This window comes from Abramis brama, assembly GCF_963993115.1.
Source record: "Abramis brama genome assembly, chromosome: 3".
Lineage (NCBI taxonomy): Eukaryota > Metazoa > Chordata > Actinopteri > Cypriniformes > Leuciscidae > Abramis > Abramis brama.
The window spans coordinates 19,874,807-19,897,913 of NC_139965.1; the positions used below are offsets into that span (position 1 = coordinate 19,874,807).

Genomic DNA, 23,107 nt, shown 5'->3' on the forward strand with positions numbered 1-23,107 from the left:
TTGTGTAAGCTGACAGCACAAAAATGCACAGCTCACACACACATCAGGTAAAATGCTCTATTTTGGTGTAGCTTTGGTGTAGCCGGTACCTGTATTGGCAGGGGTGGATGTTGCATGAGCGGATTTGAGGTGAAGGTCTGTTCTGCACTTGACAGTAGCTGTCGTTTACTTGAGTCATGGTCTTGTTAACGATTTTCATGCATGACACCACAGTCCTTCTCTCTCCTGAAACAAAACAAAATATTTTCTTAGACAAATTAAAATAAAAAAAAAGTCACTCTGGGTTTACAATACAATTGTAAATTACTTTGAGTACTTATTTTTATAATGCATGTCTTGAAAATTATAGAAATTTGATATAAGAAGCAATGTGTCAGTCATGCCTTGATCACGGTAAATATAATAAAAACATCAATTATTTTTAACAATAACTCTCACTGTAAACTCGTAGCTAATCACTTATGACTGTACGTTCTACATTAATGCAACATTCAATTATAAAAACACCAATGTTTAATAAATAATTAGATTTAATAAATTAATAATATATAAATAGTATTTAATATTATTTTAATAATATCTCACACTGTAAACTAGCTTTAATAAATAATTAATTAAAAATGTTTAACAAATGTATATAATTAAAATATGCAATAACATTAATAATATCTTTATTAATAACTCTCCACATTTACATTATTGCATTTGGCAGACACTTTTATCCAAAGTGACTTTCATTGCACTGAAGATAAATGTGTTTAGTTCATGAATTCCCTAAGAATCAAAAACCCATGATCTTGGCTTTGCTGGTGTCATGCTCTACTGTTTGAACTACAGGAATGTGATTGTCACGATTGACTTAATCCAAAAGATAAGAATGATGCATGATGCAGAATGAACGTTAGATACTTTTAATAAACACCAAGAATAAAAAAAAACACACTACACATTAACACTGATGACACCGAACCATGAACAGAAATAACTGAGGGCTTAAATACACAGAACGAATGATCAACGGAGCAAGAAACAGGTGCAGAACTCAATTAGGAACCATGACAAAAAACTACGAACGAGAACTCAGGCAAAAGGTGACGGAAAACAATGCAAACTAAACTAAACTAAACTAAACAGAACATGACAATGAAACTATGAACTAGACAAGACAAGACATGAACATGACGGTTATCTATTTTATCTATTATATATTTTACTATTTATAACTAATAAATAATTATAACTAATAACTTAATTAAAACATTTTATAAATAATGCTTAATAAAAAAATCATTTAAAAATAACAATAAAATATATAGTATGCACTAATAATATTTTTTAATAATATTATACAACTAGAATACATTCTACATTCATACTCCATCTAATCAGATTTTAGAGCCATAACTGTCTATAGCAGTTGATTTAGATGTCATAAGCAACTGGTCAAACTTTCCTGAAAGAAAAAAAAAAAGCATGGTTATATAATAATAATTGTCTTTATGGCCGCTTTGAGACGCCTGCACCAGTTTGCAAACAATCCACTAAGGATGTTAATGTTTGGATTGCGTCGAGGGCACTGCATTAACTCTGTACTGGGGGTGTTTAACCACAACAGGAGAAACAGTGTTTTCTCTGGCACATGTGAGCGCCTTCATACCATCTGATCCTGTCTGGTCCACTTTGACCTCCCAACCAGCCATGTCTGATTTCAGGTATTTGCAGAACAAAACATTTCTAATTAGAGATAACAATATGAGGTTATTCCTAGTGGTCATCTATGGAGTCGGGGGTGTTTGGTCAAGACCAAATTAGCAGCTGGGGGAAGCACCAACTCTGCACTGAATTTGCTCGGGACGTTTAATTTGCTGTGAATTCTTAATGTTGTTGTTGCTTCAGAGGGTGGCGGCATGCCAGACTGTAGGATTAGCCATGTCATTAATTTTGTGTTGTTCTACGTTTGCCAAGAAAAACCACGAGCAGTCAGAAACAGAGATTAATTCCTCAGAGCAGCGAGCGGAGAAGGGCAGCCTAAGAGAAAGAGAGACTAGTTCTGTTCCAAAAAGTGTGCTGCCTAGTACCTAGTCAGCATTTTAGGCATCATATGGGTGTCCCAGATGCAAAGCCTGTTCCTGTTGTAAGGCAGCATCACATGTCATGTATCATTCATGGATAAGTCAATCCTACAATGTACCGTAATGAGCCCACTGCAAAAACAGTCACTGTTGAATGTCTTTTAACAATGCTGATATAAAAATCTAATTACAAACTAACAATTTTTATTCTCATTATAGAATCATGATTGATGGAAGCTTAGCAACATGCCAACCAAACTCTACTGAAAGATGGAGTCGAGTGGAATATTGACTACAAATATACATATATAAGTTTGGAGTCAATAAGATTTTTTTATTCAAATTTTTATTAAGCAAGAATGCATTAAATTGGTCAAAAGTGACAGTTGTCACGTTTCGAGTTTGGTCATGTTTAGAGTTTGCTTTTAATCTCCTTTTCTGTTGTTCATGTCTGTATAGGTTGGTTTTCTTGCTCTGTTAATCAGTCCTGTCATCCTCCGGTTCCCTGCCTGTTAGTCTCCTAGGTTACAAATGGTTTGATTTAGTTGTCACAGGTGTTTCAAATTTCTTTGATTGGATTGTTCTGTCTATTTAAGCCCTGTGTGTCGTTCAGGTCTATGTTTTGTTAAGATGTTTGTTCTGTTCCTGATCTTGTTCATGTTCCTGAGATTCTGTTTTGTGAAGCTTTTAGTTTATTTCAAAATAAAGACTGCTGCACTTAGATCCTGTTTCGTCTCTTCAGGAACCAACGCTGACAACGGTAAAGCCATTAATGTTACAAAAGATTTCCATTTCAAATAAATGCTGTTCTTTTGAACTTTATATTCAAAGGATTCTGAAAAAAAGTATCACAGTTTCAACAAAAATATAAAGCCGCACAACTGTTTTCAATAAAAAGAAATTATTCTTGTGCAGAAAATCAGCATATTAGAATGACTTCTGAAGGATCATGTGACACTGAAGACTGAAGTAATGATGCTGAAAATTCAGCTTTGCGTCACAGAAATAAATTACATTTAAAAAAATATTCAAATAGAAAAGTTATTTTAAATTGTAATTATATTTCACAATATTACTGTATTTTAGATCAAATAATGCAGCCTTAGAAAGCGTACAGACTTCTTTCAAAAACATTAAAAAGCAACCGCAAACTTTTGAGCATTAGTGTATATTTAATTTAATACTAAAAAAATTATAAAAATGGTTAAATCTAATTAAAAATGTACTATTTTACATAGTATGTGTCCTATGCATTTATAGCACCGTCAGCAACATGCAAATATAAAACTTGCACTTAGAAGGCAGTAAACAGCTAAGAAACTCACTAGGTTATAGAACAGAACAGGGCTTAAAAAACAAACAAACAAATCAATCGGTTTACTCAAAGCAGATTCAGTATTTTAACATTTCTGTTCTCGTGTTCCCTCAGTTAGATTAGAAAAAATACCGGTTATTAACATTATTTTTGTTACTTTTTCCCCCCATACTTTATACCAGGGTTCCTCAAATCTGGTCCTAGAGGGCCACTGCCCTGCAGAGTTTATTTCCAACCCTAATCAAACACACCTGAACCAGCTAATCAGGGTCTTCGGAGTTACTAGAAAATTGCAGATAGATGAGTGGTCAAACAGTGGCCCTCTAGGTCTGGATTTGAGGAACTCTGCTTTATACAAAAGCTTGAATAGAACTTCATACTAAAAAGAGCTTGTGACTAAACTTCGTAACTCCAGTAGATCCTCAAACTGATCCCCAAAAGCTCATACAGTAGCTCCACCCGCCTCCATTTAGAATGAAGTGCTGCACACATTTTGGAAACGGTCTCTGGTTCTTTGCAGTCCAAGGGTAAATAAAGAACTGGTTGTTTGAATAAGTACAGTGTTTTCTTTACTAAAAAAACACAACGTTTGTAAAGGCTAGCGTTTTATGTATTTGAGTAGAAAAGACAGTCTTAGTCTGGTATTTGCCATCATAGCCAATACAGCCTGTGAATCGCACTTTTTGGCCAAATGTAAACGACAGGAAAAACTGAACGCCTACATGGCTACAATAAACATTGTAACCTGCAAGTTGATGAAAACATGATGCAGTGCACGTACTGCCTCAGATGCGGCCATTCTAATGTCTGACAAATCTCTGATATTCTCTGGTGATAAAACTTTGTTTGAGCTTGGTTTTGTTAATAATAATATAATGACACCTGCAAGTGTGTGACCATACATAAAGCTACAATACTAACTTTGACAACCACTATACCTCCAAAAAACAGAGGGGGCTCATTAGTTTGAATGGGCATGACACTTCTGGTCTCACTCCTACAACCCCTTAACAACGGTTTCCAGGGCAACACACTTTCACCCCAGTAGAGTAGAGTGTCCTTAGTGTCTCCCATCTGTCTGTAAATTGGCCTCCTCTGAAAGAAAGGCTCACTTAAGACTTTCAGATGAGACAAACCTTTGACATGCATTGTTGAAGAGTTGTGATTTTCTGCATGAATGTGGGTAGATAATCATTGGCTATTTACTTATTGCCCTTTCCAGTTGAGAAATTCTCTTGGGGATCCTTGAAGACTTTGCTAATCAGGACTAAAACAGCAAGTTAAGACGACATCTAGTTATAAGTTAAGAGTTATAAAGAGAGTTTTACCTCCTATTATTAAGGAACGATGTTGACCACGAAGCAACAACTACTTCATAAACGTGTCTAGAAGTTTCCAAAAACAGGCACAGCAAATCTCGTGTCAGCTTTTTCAGGCCAGAATCTGATTTTCAGCTTGTGTTGAAAACCTAAAGCTTTTTTATTCGTCACAGAGAACGAAATGCCCTTAAAAAACCCAAAGCAGCACACATTATTTAAAAGTAAAACATAAAAAATTGCTTTAGAAACTGAAAATCTCATCTGTTATTGTGTGCAAATATAAATGCTGATGCAACACTTCACGCAGACAATGACGCTTCTCGTTCAGCCCTTAGTAAGTAATTACCACATAAAAGAAACAAGCAGATCACCATTAAAATGGGAGCCATTTTAGATGAGACTGCATACCGGTCTGTTGTAGATAAATGTTCATCTGCTATCAGTTTTGTGAACTTACTTCAGTGTCGGGTTATTTTATGCATACAGAAGACATGTTTAGTCTCAAGTGAATAACACTTCCACCACATGTGACGACTTACACTGACAAGGTCTCTGCAATGACTCTTTCTGCAAGTTTAATTCCTTTGCGAGTCAATAAGCACTGATATAATTAGTCTGAGATCTCCCTCATTCTCTTTTTCATAGCAGTAATTATTATTTTTGGGGCTTTAACCTGCTAGATATAATCACACAGCTGTGCTGACCATAACAGTCACACGGCATCGCAGAAAGACAGCTGGGCAGCAGGCGTATACATTAACAGCTTAAGGCCAAGGCTGAAATGGAATTTAATGAAACCTTTAAGAGAATTGGAAACTTTCCTGATCAGCTTATAATACTCACGAGAATAACTGCAAAGAGTAATAAGAAATGAACCCCCCAGAGGGATTGTGGGTAACAGCCGGCACTGACCTCCTCCGCAGTGCACGCTGCAGTCCTCCCAGCTGCTGTGAGTCCACAGGTGCATGTGCTCTGGCTCCTTTACCGAATCGCTGCTGTTCTCCTGCGAATGGTTCAGGGCAACCGTGTACTCATAGTGGATCCCGTACGTTTGATCGTGGAACAGCAGAACCTGGGAGAAAAATGAGATGAAGAGCATTCAGGCTTTTACATTCAGTTTGGTCCAAGGCAATACTTTTAATCAGCAAAGATGCTTTAAGTTGATAAAGTGATATTAAAGACATTTATAATGTTACAAAAGGTTTCCGTTTCAATTAAATAAATGCTGTTGAACTTTCTATTCATCAAAGAAATCTGAAAAACAAAATGTATCAGTTACCATAAAGAATTAGGCAGCAAAACGTCTTTCTTGAGCAGCAAATCAGCATATTAGAATGATTTTTGAAGGATCATGTGACTGAAGACTAGAGTAATGATGCTGAAAATTCAGCAAGTGTAGGTCTCATTTCTTGGTTTCATGTTGAAAGGATGTTTGTTGTGAATATTTAGATCTGGTGACTTTGCATTGCACTGATTGCACATTGATGTAAGGCTTGTATGCAGTTGCTCGGCCATGGAAACCCATTCCATGAAGCTCTTTACGCACTGTTCTTGAGCTAATCTGAAGGCCACACGAAGTCTGGAGGTCTGTAGCTATTGACTCTGCAGAAAGTTGGTGACTTCTGCGCACTGTGTGCCTCAGCATGCGCTGATCCTGCTCTGTGATTTTACGTGGCCTACCACTTTGTGGCTGAGTTGCTGTTGTTCCCAATTGCTTCCACTTTGTTATAATACTGCTAACAGTTGACCGTGGAATATTTAGAAGTGAGGAAATTTCACGAATGGACTTATTGCACAGGTGGCAACCTATCACGGTACCACGCTTTAATTCACTCCTGAGAGCGACCCATTCTTTCACAAATGTTTGTAGAAGCAGTCTGCATGTGCCTAGGTGCTTGATTTTATACAACTGTGGCCATGGAAGTGACTGGAACACCTGAATTCAATGATTTGGAGGGGTGTCCCAATACTTTTGGCAATTTAGTGTATGTGGCTGGTTGCATAAACTGCTTAGACTTGTCTTACAAGGTTGTCAATTTTTTTCTTCAAGACGGGTAACTTCTTAAATTCAGTTAAATAAAATAAAAAGGTAGACTGGTCTAATTTGAATCTGAAAAGTGACACTGATTATCCTTTTGTTAACTGCAAGTTAGTCCAACTAGTTATTACGACAAAGTCTTAAAGGAATAGTTCACTTAAAAATGAAAACTCTATCATCATTTACTCACCCTCAAGTTGTTTTAAACCATTTTTAAGTGAACTATTCAATCAACATAGTTAATGCAATTGGCCCATGAACCCCACAAACCACCTTCAGGATCAACTGGAAAAACAACTGCTGTTAATTAAAAGCATTAGAAGGTGTCCGCATACTCTTGGCCAAATAGTACATCTCTAGAGGCCTGTGAACAAGCGCAAGGTCTGATTTTAAATGGCTACCAAAATGCCATGAGGAAAGAGAGATCACTTCCATTCATTCCCATAATCATTTCCAGGGACAAGACTAGACTCTGGCCTCCAGCACACTTTATCACAAGATCCATCTTATGGCCATTTTCCTCACTTACTGTGCAGACAGTGGAGGTTAACAGCCTCTCAAAAAGAGCCGTCTTCCTATCAGCCAGTGGCTAATGACATGAAAGAAACTACACACAAAAGAACACATCCAAACAGGTAGAAGTACATTCAAAAGACCCAACAAGCCCGCCAACAGCAGATGCACAAAATATACAGTGAGTAAATCTCATGAAAACATGTCCATTTCACCCCACAATCACAAGTACAATTATAAAAAATATTTTTTTAGGGCCATTCATACAAATTAAACACATTTTCTGTAATGTGTCCATCATTTAAATCAGCATACAACAAATACATATGCAAAATTTACTCAATAATGTCAAATGTAAAAAAAGAAAATCCCATTGGTCAAAAATGGCCAAAAAAGTCTTTATTTTCCTTATGCAAAATATATAATTCTTTCTTTTCTCCTTTGGAATTGAGTACATACGACTTTGACAGGTTTTGTGAGATTCAACTTCAAATCACTGCATTAAACAATTAAAAGAAAGGAATTATGTTTTAATTACATACCACCACATGCCACTGAAACGTCATGGTGAGGTATGTAAGTGAATATTCACACTCAGTTCAAGATTGGCCCAAAGGCCTAAATGCTCATATGGTTTATCCGGCCCTGGGAACACTACAGATTCTTCTCACCTAATTTGGAGTATTTTGCATCTATTTAGTTATTCAAAGTTAAACAAAAAGCCTCGATCAGAAGCTCCAAAGCTGACCAGAGGCACATTAGAAATTTAGCTCAAATATTCTAAATGGGTCTGAAAACACTCTGACCGTTTGAAGTGGAGCATCTGTGCGCCAGAGGACGTCTGTGAGGAAAGCATTTTCTAAAGCCTGCTTCACTGCTTCATTATACTAATTAGAGATCTCTCGCAAGACACCTACTAGCGCTCCGGACTAAACAAACCTTTTTGCTTTAAACTCTTGGTGACTGTGAGGGAATGGAGATTACAAGTCTATTCTCTTCATCATAAAGAGCTTCGAGGATATATTAACTGAATCAACGTGCTTGAATTAGAGGATTAGAGGACTGGGTTTCATTCGATAATGAGCAGTAATATGCTATAAATATAGCCGCAAGCAGCAATAATCAGGGTCCAAACATAAATGATAGTTTGGATTTGATGAAGCAAGTTGGCAATACATGCTGGTGTCAAAAGGGACAAGTGAGGAAATCACTTAATTCAGCCTGCAAAAATTATTTTAATAATTTAATATATTTCTATCTGTGGGATGGACTCCCGATCGGTTTGAGGAATAGATGAATGAATTGATGAACATAACAAATAAAATGCTCTTGGACATGGACAACAATATAATTAATCATGTCTGTTTACTTGACATATATTTTCAACATTATTAGGATATATAAATGTCCAAGATTCAAGATTCAAGATTCAAGATTTCTTTATTGTCATTCCACAGTGCCCTGTAGTACGAAATTACGTGCAAAGTTCACAGCTTAAAAATATAGCACAAGAAACAATCAAAAACACTGTAGAAAAACAAAATATTAACTACATAATATAAATAAATATTCTTATATGGGTATGCAAGCATGTAAAGTAATAAATATAAATATACAACATCTAAAAACCGGTAAAAATATGAGTATCTAGATATATACAGTTGGGAGTATAAAATATCCATATTTAAAAATGGTGCCGTTGAGAATAAGGTACAGTCAGAACAGAAATTATGTACATGTAGTATTCACATTAATTATATGTTCTAATGGATTATTGTGTTCAATAGTCTGACAGCAGTTGGGAAAAAGCTGTTTTTAAACCTTGCAGTTCTTGTCCTCAGACTGCAGTACCTCCTACCAGAGGGGAGGTGGGAAAACAGTTTGTTACCAGGGTGAGTGGGGTCCTTGATGATGCCCTTAGCTCTTGACAGGCATCTTTGCTGGGCCAGCTCCTGAATGGTCGACAGAGTAGTCCCAATAGTCCGCTCAGCTATCCTCACCATTCTGCTCAGCGCCTCTCTCTTTGAAGCTTTGCAATTCTCAAACCAGAGAGAAATGTTTCTGGTCAGAACACTTTCGATGGTGCCCCTGTAGAAAATGGTCAGGATGGATGGACTAAAGTGGGCCCTCTTCAGCCGTCGCAGGAAGTGCAGACGCTGGTGTGCCTTTTTGATGAGGGAGGAGGTGTGCAGATCCCAGGACAGGTTGTCAGCCACGTGAACCCCCAGGAACTTTGTGTTTTTTACGATCTCCACAGCAGTCCCATTGATGTAGATCGGTGCGTGCACAGGCTGATTTCTCCTGAAGTCAATCACCATCTCCTTGGTTTTCTCGACATTCAGGACTAAGTTGTTTGTCCTGCACCAGTCTGCAAAAAGTCTCACCTCCTCCCTATATGCCCTCTCATCTCCGTCCTGGATAAGACCCACCACTGTCGTGTCGTCCGCATACTTTATGACGTGATTGGTGCTGGACTTTGCACAACAGTCATGAGTCATCAGTGTGAAGAGAAGAGGGCTAAGAGCACATCCCTGCGGGGAGCCAGTGCTCAGTGAGATGATGGTAGATGTGTTATTGCCTACTCGCACAAACTTAGGCCTGTCTGTGAGAAAATCCAATATCCAGTTACACAGAGAAGAACTTATGCCCAGTGCGTCTGAGCCCAGCTTGTTGACCAGATGCTGGGGGATTATGGTGTTAAATGCCGAGCTAAAATCAACAAACAGCATCCGCACAAGAGAGTTCTTGTTCTCCAGATGTTCCAAGCTAAAGTGTAGTGTGGTGGATATGGCATCCCCAGTAGAGCGGTTTGGGCGGTAGGCAAACTGAAATGGGTCCAGTGAAGGGAGGAGGACAGATGAAATGTGGTCCTTTACTAGTCTCTCGAAGCACTTCATTATTATGGAAGTGAGTGCTACGGGCCGGTAGTCATTCAGACTATTGATGGTGTGTTTCTTTGGAACTGGAATGATGGCTGAGGTTTTGTAGTATGAAGGCACAACAGCTTGACTCAGGGAGATGTTGAATATGTCCGTGAGGACATGAGACAGTTGGAATGCACACTCCCTAAGCAAGCAGCCCGGTATCATGTCGATGAGTAAATGTCACGGGTCAGTGACAGAAGAGAGGAAAACATGATGCTTAAAAATGCAGCAGTTCTTCTTTTACTCAACATAAAAAAAACTCTGGCACAAGAAGGCCCAGGAAAAACCACAGGAGCACTACACACCAACCATTCAATAGGCAACACAAAAGAACTGAACTAAACTGGGTATAAATACAAAATGAGGCACTAAACTAGACACAGGTGAAACTAATCAATTAACTAATCAGAAACCATGCTGACAAACAAGGGCATACTCAGAAACTATGACAACCAAGTAAACATGAAACTTCGCACAGGGGAAAGTAGGAACAAAAAAAGTTATTTTAACATTGAATGATCTATAAGCATTACACTTTTTTTTAATAGGCGCTATCTTTATAAATAAACCAAAGGTCTGAGCTTTAAACAACTACATTCTCACCTGAAAAACTCTTAAAACTACATTTCATGACACAATAACAGTAGCATTTTTAAATTACGTGGGTTTTCTAATCTGCTATTGATGCTTGCTTGTTGGTGTGAGATGCATTCTGGGATACCTGGCTATCTCAAGTCCGTACAAGTCACCTCTCGATGCATCCTCGGTAAAAGGGGCAGATCAAGAACACATCCGGGGATTTGAATTGGACTTGGCTAGATGTGAACTTTGAATTGGAACAGTACTTGGCCAGCGACTGATGACGTTTCACAAGTCCACAAGAATACAAAGACCAGACAAGAACGCATATTGAGAAACGGTCTGTATCTTATAAACCATTTGATGAATCCAAAATCTTTTTGAAAACTGACAATTTGACAACTTTTTGACGACTGAAGTAAAGCTGTTCTGTCAAACTTTCCAAATATCGAAACATTCTTAAATCAAGATATATTAATGCATATACTTGAGAGCAAAATGATTTAAGATATTATGTCTTGTTTTCTGTATCAAAATAAGAAATATAAATTTGTTTTCCTTTTGAATTTAAGTTTAAGTTTATTTTTCTGGTCCCATTGGCAGATATTTTTTAATCTTAACTTTTCCTAAGTCATTTTGCTTTTCAAGTAAGTGTATCCTGATTTAAGAATGTTTAGATATTTGTAATGGAAAACAAGACAAATATACTGAAGAAGAAAATCATTTTTTGCAGTGTACCTTGAATCCAATGCAAGTTGCTTTGGATAAAAGCGTCTTCCAAATGCACAAATGTAAATGTGTACAATATGAGTAGTGGATAAAGAAAGTTATTGTTTGGGTGAGATTAAAATGAAGAAGTAATTACTAAAATTAATAAATAAAATAATTACTAATGATTACTATTAACATTTTGAATTACTTTTATAGTAATTACAAAAAAGAAAAATACGAAATTAAAAGCGTAACATGGCTGTATTAATTGTTTTGAGAGCATGGACCTTGGTTTGGAGAAATGTGTAAAATTGCTAGAAATGTGTCTGAAGATATATGTGTTTTCTGTATTTCTTTCCGCTGTGCTGCATTGAGCTGTTTTTGCGTTGTGATGATGAAATCATTGCAAGTCTGTGTAGACACATGGTGTGGAAAAGCAGCTCTAGACATCAATGAGGGTGAAGACTTCAGGTTTAGCTGTGGCTCCATCCCAAAAACATCTGCATTATTGCTTTCAAAACATTTTGCGTGATATGTTTTCCATTTGATTTATGTATTTGCTTTGGATTAGCCAGGCTGCCATGTTTTCCAAATATAAATTCACATGTTGTGCTAATCATGAAGTCGTTCATGATGAAGACAAATATGCTTTAATTATATTTTAAATCAACTAGAAACATGGAGAACATGGCAGTTACAGTCAGCATGAAATCAAAATTGCCCCCATTTATTTTCAATAAGTGACAATTCAGCCAAAAATTCTGTCATTATTTACTCACCCTCATGTTGTTCCAAACCCATATGCTGTTATTTTTTCCATGGAACACAAAAGGGGACATTTTTTTGATGAAGCTTCACGCAGCTCTTTCCATATAGAGATCATAGTGACCATCTAACACTCAAAAAAAAAAAAAAAAACTTTAATTTTTTTTTTACAGTAGCTTCTATGACTTGCGTGTTACATTCCAAGTATTCTGAAATCATAATATACCAGAAATAATTCACATAATTCAGAAATAATTCATAATTCACTTCTCATGTCTGTATGGATGTCCTTCATATTTATCCATTTGTGTTTGGAACAACCCTTGTGAAAAAGAAGTGCACTTCAGTATACTTTTAAAAAAAGAACTTATCGAAATAATATTTTAAAATAATATACTTCAGTGTTAATTAAATGTAAAGTTTTCGGAAATGTAATTGCATGCTAACTGAATTTAAATGATTGCAATTAAATTATACAATGAAATAAAAAATATATTATAGTTTACATTTAAATTAAATGCAAATCTGAACTTTAAAGTGCTTTGTTGACCCGCTTAAGTACATCTTTATACGTAGTTTCATAATTGCTTCTATAATTAAAACAATGATTTAAAATTCACAGACAGGGTTTAGATTAAGCCAGGATTAGCCCTTAGTTCAATTAGGACATTTAAGTAGCTTTTTTAAACGTGCCTTAGAAAAAAAAAAAAACACATTACTGGTGTGCATCTTGAGACAAAACAATGGCACTGACATATTTTAAAAGATCTCACTGCAAGTTGCTTTCAGTTAAGACAACTCAAACATGCATTTTAGTCTGGGACTAGCTTAAGCCTCGTCTGTGAAACCGGGGGTTCATTTGACATACAAAGTGTACTTAAGTGTCTTAAACATACATCTGCAGTTTCAGTAAAAAAAATAAAAAAACCTTTTAAGATTTAAAGTATACTACAAGTGTACATTAAATACAGTTAAGTGCACTTCTTTTTCATAGGGGTGAGTAAACAGAATTTTCATTTAATGTTCATGATTCAATCAATTTCCTGATAAAACCATGTCCCGTCCTACAGTCTTTCTTAATAATCATGTGATTACAGAAATAAAATGAGTAGTGAATGGCATTTTACACTGAGTTTATAAGCACACTGCATCACGAAACGTGTGAAAGACGGTAAAGAGCTAAGAAAGAGAAAGGTGGATGTTATGACCTAATGTTTTTACCATGAGATGGAGTGGAGTCTTAGTGGGTCCCTTGGCAGACATCTTTTCCCACAGTCCTCTCCTCACATAGCGGACTGTGGTGCCAGCAAGCTCAAACTCCCCTGGCAGCTCGATTTTCCAGTCATTGTTTATGGATCGCTTGCTGGAGTCCTTCAGAGCTGCACCAGACAAACAGGAACAAATATATCTAAATCACATTACACAAGCATCATTCCATCAAATTGTTCTCTTTTATAAAATAAAACAAAATAATTGTGTACATATTGACATGAGGTAGACCTGAGTGAGTAGCTAATTTCAAAAATACTATATTCCTAAAATGCATGAGAATCTTTTTGTGTATAGTACCATATTCATTTTAGTATTTACAGTACATACTGTATGATGCTTATATTGCATATAAGTCATTAAAAAACATTATTGATGTACAGTCACATGCATTACATTTTAATTTGACTTAATACATTTCAATGTGGGATGCACAATATTTAGCTGATCTTTAGTTTCTTAATTTAAATTTTTGTTAAAGTTAATTTAATATTGGATTTTTGTTTAAAGCATATGTTCAGTTTTAAAAGAGAACCTATTACACTTTTTTGAAACTTTCTTTGTGCAATGTTGCTGTTTTGAGAATGAAAAAGGTCTGCAAAGTTACAAAGCACACAGTCACACCCAAAGGGAGTTATTCTCTATAACAGTAGACACTGTTCCGAAACCTGAACTCCCTGAAACGCCTTGAATATAGTCTTGAGTTTTCTTTCAGGAACAAACACATCACAATATTCCTTATTTAAATAACTCTTGCCCAAGATATATGCAAAAAAAGGGGACGAGGCCTGGTTGAGTTGCATTAGTGTGTTGAAACTTGTGGTTATGGCAAGGGAGGTGACATTCAAAGCAGTTGATCAATCACAACACTCTGGTCCAGCCAACCAATCAGAGCACATCGCGCTTTTCAGAAGGAGGACTTAGGAACTAAACAGGGGTGAATTTCCCGTACAACGACATAACTCACTGCTTAACCATCATAATACGATGCATCGTTGTAGAAAATTACTAGCTACTCTTTAACACAAAATAGGTCCCCTCCGATGCCTGTTGAAGACCCCTTATGTACAGGTACAGCACCAATTTAAAGGTATACTTCATGACAGTAATGGTGGGGATTTAAATATATTCTATAGAATTTTTATCCAAAACATCTCTGCCTTTGCACAGTCCAGAATCCAGAGCAATTTTTCCCTTTTAAAATGCACCTCAAACACATTCTCACCATTCATGCATTTGAGTCAAATGAGCTATTGCATATAATTCTTCCATCATTACCTCACATTCATCCTATTTTTATACACATACACGACTACATTATTGTTTCTAAGCAGTAGAAACTGAAGACATGTGATTGCCCACAGTCTGCTGCAATGAAAGCATAGCCTGGTTTGTTTTGGAGAGCATCTGCGCTGAGCTCAATGGGAGGGGTTCACTTTCATGTCACTTCAAGCTTTTGGCTGGAATAAAAAAAAAAAACCGATTCTGTTCTCTTACAAAAGTTGGCAAACCAGACCCAAACTAGACACGTTTACATCTCCCTGCGTATGAATTACAGAATGAATCCTGCCAGTTCAACGTTAGCTGAAAGGCTTTATAGAACAAAATGCATGCAATGCTGCTTAAACATTTAACCGAAATGAGACATCTTATAGTAAGTCTAAACTTTATAATGTTATGAAACTTAGTCTATAAGATCTGAGACTGTGGGCATTTTTAATAACTTCAAACCAGGCAGTCATGTGATCCTGACCTTTGGGAAAATGGATGTTTATTTGAGAATATGAAGAGTGAAGCGTTATTATAATCTGTCAGCATTATGTCTGTGAAATTGGAGGACAAGACACATTAATTCTGAAAGTTGAAGGCGTCTTTTCAAAAACCCCTGACTCATTAAAATAAATTAAATCACAATGAATATGCTCATCACCTGTGGGCCAGTTGGACAAATAAAGTCTTAGTTAAGTTTCATGAGTTACATTCTCTCAAGTGCGTTTCACTAAATACAAGGGTGAATCTCACAAAAGTTAAGAATATTTCTGGCATATTTCACCTTAAAATAAAAAGAAAGAAAGAAAAAATTAAAGCCTGTTAATAGACAATTATGATTAAGTCCTATTACTGTAATGTGGGATAAAATAAAAATATATATAATCATAAATGCCGAAATAATGAGAAGTTTAAGGTGTAATATATACATCAATATACAAATACATTGCCATCCTTGTATATATATATACAGTGAGGAAAATAAGTATTTGAACACCCTGCTATTTTGCAAGTTCTCCCACTTAGAAATCACGGAGGGGTCTGAAATTGTCATCGTAGGTGCATGTCCACTGTGAGAGACATAATCTAAAAAAAAAATCCAGAAATCACAATGTATGATTTTTTAACTATTTATTTGTATGATACAGCTGCAAATAAGTATTTGAACACCTGAGAAAATCAATGTTAATATTTGGTACAGAAGCCTTTCTTTGCAATTACAGAGGTCAAACGTTTCCTGTAGTTTTTCACCAGGTTTGCACACACTGCAGGAGGGATTTTGGCCCACTCCTCTACACAGATCTTCTCTAGATCAGTCAGGTTTCTGGGCTGTCGCTGAGAAACACGGAGTTTGAGCTCCCTCCAAAGATTCTCTATTGGGTTTAGGTCTGGAGACTGGCTAGGCCACGCCAGAACCTTGATATGCTTCTTACAGAGCCACTCCTTGGTTATCCTGGCTGTGTGCTTCGGGTCATTGTCATGTTGGAAGACCCAGCCTCGACCCATCTTCAATGCTCTAAATGAGGGAAGGAGGCTGTTCCCCAAAATCTCGCAATACATGGCCCCGGTCATCCTCTCCTTAATACAGTGCAGTCGCCCTGTCCCATGTGCAGAAAAACACCCCCAAAGCATGATGCTATCACCCCCATGCTTCACAGTAGGGATGGTGTTCTTGGGATGGTACTCATCATTCTTCTTCCTCCAAACACGTTTAGTGGAATTATGACCAAAAAGTTCTATTTTGGTCTCATCTGACCACATGACTTTCTCCCATGACTCCTCTGGATCATCCAAATGGTCATTGGCAAACTTAAGACGGGCCTTGACATGTGCTGGTTTAAGCAGGGGAACCTTCCGTGCCATGCATGATTTCAAACCATGACGTCTTAGTGTATTACCAACAGTAACCTTGGATACGGTGGTCCCAGCTCTTTTCAGGTCATTGACCAGCTCCTCCCGTGTAGTTCTGGGCTGATTTCTCACCTTTCTTAGGATCATTGAGACCCCACGAGGTGAGATCTTGCATGGAGCCTCAGTCCGAGGGAGATTGACAGTCATGTTTAGCTTCTTCCATTTTCTAATGATTGCTCTAACAGTGGACCTTTTTTCACCAAGCTGCTTGGCAATTTCCCCGTAGCCCTTTCCAGCCTTGTGGAGGTGTACAATTTTGTCTCTAGTGTCTTTGGACAGCTCTTTGGTCTTGACCATGTTAGTAGTTGGATTCTTACTGATTGTATGGGGTGGACAGGTGTCTTTATGCAGCTAACGACCTCAAACAGGTGCATCTAATTTAGGATAATAAATGGAGTGGAGGTGGACATTTTAAAGGCAGACTAACAGGTCTTTGAGGGTCAGAATTCTAGCTGATAGACAGGTGTTCAAATACTTATTTGCAGCTGTATCATACAAATAAATAGTTAAAAAATCATATATTGTGATTTCTGGATTTTTTTTTTTAGATTATGTCTCTCACAGTGGACATGCACCTACGATGACAATTTCAGACCCCTCCATGATTTCCAAGTGGGAGAACTTGCAAAATAGCAGGGTGTTCAAATACTTATTTTCCTCACTGTATATATATATATATATATATATATATATATATATATATATATATATATATATATAAAATTTAAAAATTATATATATATATATATATATATATATATATATATATATATATATATATATATATATATATATATATATATATATAAAATTTAAAAATTATTAGATAAAATGTATTAAATGTAATTAGAATTTGGCGCATAAATGTGCTTAATTGTCATGAAACTGATAAAAAATTACCCAGACATTGTTTTCTATGACATTCACTCACAAAAGTATTTCATGGGCTAAAAAAAAAAAAGTGTTTACTTAGTATTGCAGGTTTAGAGCAGAATAAAGCAAATTAATGTAAAACGTCCTTATTGTGAGTTTTATCCTAATGTGACAAGCAGCTTGTCAGCATTGAAGCATCATTTGTAATAACGTAGAACAAGAGACACCACCTGGCATAGTTCCTATCTACAGCCATTATCGAGTTGGTCCCATCTCAGTGTGATCCATTGTGTGGCCATTTGGAAGACCGTTGTTATGGTAACAGGTTGAGTAATTACCCAGAAAGCTATGGGACGGCTTGTCTTCCACAACTTTGATTCGTCGAGCTCCCACCGGAATGACAGCTGCCTCAATGTAACCTTTGGGAGAGAGAGAAATAAGGGGAGAAACCAGAGAAAGAAGAAGTGGAAAGAAGTGGAAAATGAAAAAAGACAAGCTATTTCAAACTGGTGCACAAGTGGGCAGGCACAGGTGCATGTTTCTATAAAAAAATGTATGGAAATATGACACGCGTGTGCATGTGTATGTCACTATAAATAGAGTACTTTCATGGCCAATCAAAGCAGACCATTCACAATGATTACGATAAGTCTCTCAATCAATACATCACTACACTGAGCAAAAGGAAAGGACCCTGATAGAAAGGAGATAACAGCACACAAATGGCTGATGCTCATGCGTATATGAGTAATTGCCATCAGTTCAGCTCATTTAAAGAAGAGACCTTTGACGCTGAGGTCTCACAGACACAGGCAGCTTCGTGAAACGAGATTAGTGTGACCCTGACTGGGATGATTTGACCTGCAGTTTGGATGACAGTCTGAAATGATTATTGACAAGGCCCACACTTTGCACCAAACCTGTTTTAGGCCACGTTCAAACAGCAACAGAATACGGTTGTCAGTCCTGTATTTGAGTCCTTAATACAGTTACGTTCACACACAGTTCAGTTAGTAGGAAAGTCAATCGCATTCTATAACCAAACAAAATTTTCAGGATTCACAACCGCATTCTCGGAGAACCTGTGCTGTGTGAACCGAACCGGACTGGACATATAGTTGTCTGTCACATCATACAGTGCAAGAGAGCAGTTTTGTGTGCTACATATGACTCAATTGCTAAAAGCTGCTGACGGTTAATGAAGATTTTACGGATGAACTCGCGGCTCGAATGGACTCGTCATGTCAAAAGTGATAATACTTTTCAGTTTTATGGACGTCGCCTTCTTTGTCACTGTCGCTATGGTTACTGGTAAGAGAATACGTGCTTGACTCCAGTTGCACGTTCATACAGAAAGTTGCTGCTCTAAGTTGCTGTGTGAATGGGACATTTTGAGACTCACATCTGTAAGTAAATAATACGTTTGTCAATCCCAAAAACTAACAGTGTGAACGTAGCCTTAAACTCACCGTATTCCTCCTGGCATGATCACAAACATGCGGTTATCACTCCACATAGAAAAGACCACCACCCCCTGTTAAACACCCAACACCACATGACCATCCACCTGATTAGCATAAAACACATCAAACCCAGATCAAAAACACACACTCATCCACATCACACCACATCTGGAGGACCTGAAATAATGTCAGACTTTCAGGATTAAGTTTCTATTTGGTTTTGTTATGGAAAGTAATTAATCTCAAATAATGAAAGTTAAGGATATAGATGTAGGACTTTCCAATAAACATTTTGAAATGATTATTGGCCTCTCCTGGAAGACGGAGTAAAATTTGTAAGGGAACACTACTGTACCAGTGTTGTCTAGCTATTAAAAAGGAATAGTTCACCCAAAGACGAAAATTATGTCTAATTTTCTGTCCTCTGTGAAATGCAAAATGATGATGATGTTATGGTGAATGTTTGAGTTTATATTCTTTAAAAAATTATATGAACTACTATTTTATTGTGCTTTTATTACATTTTTTGTAATTTTAGGGAGCTTTGCAGTATAAATCATCATCCACTTTCATTCTATGGACAACAAAAGCTCTTGGATTCTAACCTGACATCCATTTTTCGGTTTCACGGTAAAAAAAAAGAAAGAAAAAGAAAAGAAAGGAAGTCATATGTGTTTGGAACAACATAAAGGGTGAGGACAGTACTTTCATTTCTGGGTGAATTACTCCTTTAAAGCCTCAGTAAAGACATTGGGGTCATTGTTCAGCAAGTATCTAACAACAGTCAGGGACTTAATTTTGCTTCAATTTTACACATTATATACAAATTAGGGTAATGCATACACTACCTTTCAGAAGTTTGGGATTTAAAAAAAACAAAAAAAAAAACTTTTATTGAGCAAGGATGCATTACATTGATATTGCTACAAATGAATTCTATATCAAATAAAAAAAATTTATGTTTCTTTAAAACATTCTTTTTTGTTCATCAAATAATCCTGAAAAAACAAAATATTACTAAAATATTAAGCAGCACAACTGTTTTCAACACTGATAACGTATAGGTTACTAATGTAACATCTATTCCCTGAAGGAGGGAATGGAGACCTTACATCAGAACAACTGACAAATTGGGGATCTCGTCTGTAAGCCCAATTACCTTCGAGCGTAAACAAAACAAGCAAATGGACATTGGTGGGTGAGATTTGCATCGCAAACCACAACCCGCGAATCGGGTTTGAATGGAAGCGTGCTGAACTCAGCCATTCAAGTATTGCGCTGAGGAGCCGAGATGGTGTAACGGGACATAACGTAGTGGCCCATCAGTAGTAATAGAAATTAATCAGTAGGCACTACTGTAGTAATTAAGTACCTTAAATAATAAAGTACTAATCTTCACGGTACTTTAGACCGTGGTGGAAATGCGGCTAGCAACAGGTCTGGGGGGAAAAAAGTTCCTGGGACAAATTGTTCCGGGTAATTTCGGTGGAAATGCGGCTCTAGTCTAGCACAGGGTGCACCTTCTGGGCATACACGCACAAATGCTTTCTCAGCATGCTTATGCCCAGGCATATGAAACAGCGATCGTGGCCATCAGATGAGGACAGGAAACAACCACATCCAGAAACACATGGATGGAGAGCCGCCTTCTAAGAGGCGCTCGCCCTCCGCTTGCTCTTTTAGGGAAAAAGGGACAGGGACGGTCACTGGTTCTGCACAGCGTGCAAGACCCACTTCAAGCAGTCTGCAACCCCCAATTCGTCAATCGTTCTGACTTAACGTTGAACGTGACTGACTGATAGGGAACTACTGATACTGATAAAACTGATTACTGTTTTTACTGTATTTTTGATTAAAAAAAATGGAGCCTTGGTGAGCATAAGAGACTCGTTTCTTAAAATCTTACTGACCCCACATTTTAACCATATTGTTTAAACTAAACATCTGCTTCTTTTCAGATGATTTTACCAAGCTGAGGCATTGAGAGAGACTCATAAACACAAGTACAGGACACATTGTGCAAATTAAGCACAACAGTTTAAGAATCATTCTTAAAGAAATCAATGTTTAGTGGTAACATGTAAACATTTCAATAAAGACTTATCATGAGCTCTGAAGTTAAGTGATTAATTGTGATTCTTCAGAAGCCATAAGTCAGTCAAATTCATTATTAAATTAAGTAACTGTCACCATGGGAACTGTGGCTAATGAGTATGAGCAGCGACATCACACTCCCATGGAGAATGATGCAACTGAATAAGTTTCCAAACTCAAACTTACAATATCTGAATATTTTTAATAAATTAAATATATTTCTATTTTAATAAACATTGCAAGTCTCTTATGCTCATTAAGCTTGCATTTATTTGATCAAAAATATAATAAAAGACAAAAACATTGTAAAAATGTTTTTACAAATTAGAAATAAAACATATAATTTAAAGTGTAATTTATTCTTGTAATGGTAAAGCTGGATTTTCAGCATCATTACTCAGTGTCTTCATGTCACATGATCCTTCAGAAATCATTCTAATATGCTGATTTCCTGCTCAAGAAACAATTCTTATTACTATCAATGTTGAAAAATGTTGGAAATTGTGATACATTTTTTTCAGGATTCTTTATGAATATAAAGAATTAATTTCTTTAAAAAAACTGACCTCAAATTTTTGAACAGTAGTGCACATATGGAATGGGAATGGGAAAAATACTTCCAGTAGAAAGGCTGCTAAGAATGTGGTTAAATGTGAAAGTGGAAGAAGACTGAGCCAGATCTCTCTATAGGAGTAAAATCCTCTCATGACTGCTCTTGAAGATCCACTAACATACACACCTTCACACAGTGAGAACTGATTTCAGAAGCCCAAAAGATTCATTTAAAGACTTAAAAGACGAAAACATTGCCAATGAAAGAAATTGCTCAATTCTGGTCTCCTGAAATGCCTGGAACTATGATTGTTTGTCTTTTCTCTTTTCTTTGCTTGTCAGATTACATGTGATCTTTAGTAAAAGCAGACTGTACAAAATCAACTGTCCTTCATGTCAGACTGTAGTGTGGTACACACGTTAGCTAAGTCAAGACTAACAGCACTAACGGGCCATTTTACTCCATCAATCCGTGTCACATCCACATGCACAAAGCCAAAAAAGCACTTGTGAAAAGGGGGAATTTGTGGACTGTGAATTTGAGTTAATTTCAATATGATCATAATATGATGGGAATGCTAAATAACAAGACTTCTAATTTAGTCTCTTGAATTTGTCTTAGACAGCAATAATTGTACAGTGTGCATGCAGCTTTAGACAAAGTAGAGTCTTTATTTGGCTCAGCAACAACTCCCGGCAAAGTATAAAGTCCTTAGTTTTGCCCTGACTCGTTCCCTGTAGGGCTGGGCATACATACATATTCCCACATTCAGCAGTGGACAGGATGATAATGGCCTGAAGCTTAGAACAGCCGAAGACCATAGGGACATTCGGTATTAAAGCAGCTTTGGGAGGCACACAGTGACCTTGGAGTCATCCGGACTGAGTCCAGTGAATAGCATATAACCAATGAGCAAGAGTCCTTACTCAGCTGTCTGATGAGGGAGAGCAAAAGATTTTCAAATGACATAAAAAGTTTTAACCTCATTTACAATGTTAAATCATTCACAGACACAGACCTTGTGGAGCATGTCAGTTAAATGAAAATGCCATATTAAACAGAAAATGGAAGTTTGTTGTGACAAACTTTGAATTTTATCCTCTGGTTAGAGGTTTTGAAAAACAATATGAGAAAATGTTAACTTTACAAACCAATACAATTATACACACTGTTCATAAGTTTGGGAACACCACAATTTTGAAATTCTTATTCAGTTAGGATGCATTCAATTTATCAAAAGTGACCATAAAAACATTCATAATGTTATAATGTTTCTATTTCAAATAAATGCTGTTCTTTTGATCTTTCTATTCATCAAATAATTCTGTTTTCAACATTCAGTTGTTTTCAATAGGAAATGTTTCTTGAGCACTAAATCAGCATATTATAATGATTTCTGAAGGATCATGTGACACTGAAGACTAGAGAAAAATTCAGCT

At 36.7% G+C, this 23,107-nt stretch overlaps 1 protein-coding gene across 1 annotated transcript in view; it reads right to left on the reverse strand.

Annotated features, from left to right (window-relative positions):
* The window catches only part of adamts17 (ADAM metallopeptidase with thrombospondin type 1 motif, 17), a 139,348-nt gene that overhangs the window by 27,121 nt on the left and 89,120 nt on the right, over window positions 1–23,107 (reverse strand). Inside the window, exons 17-20 of the mRNA XM_084110376.1 lie at window positions 17,897–17,977; window positions 13,458–13,615; window positions 5,619–5,778; window positions 90–225 (exon numbers count right to left, since the gene is read on the reverse strand). Coding sequence (XP_083966502.1) covers window positions 90–225; window positions 5,619–5,778; window positions 13,458–13,615; window positions 17,897–17,977 — 535 coding nt within the window. The remainder of the gene's footprint in view (window positions 1–89; window positions 226–5,618; window positions 5,779–13,457; window positions 13,616–17,896; window positions 17,978–23,107) is intronic.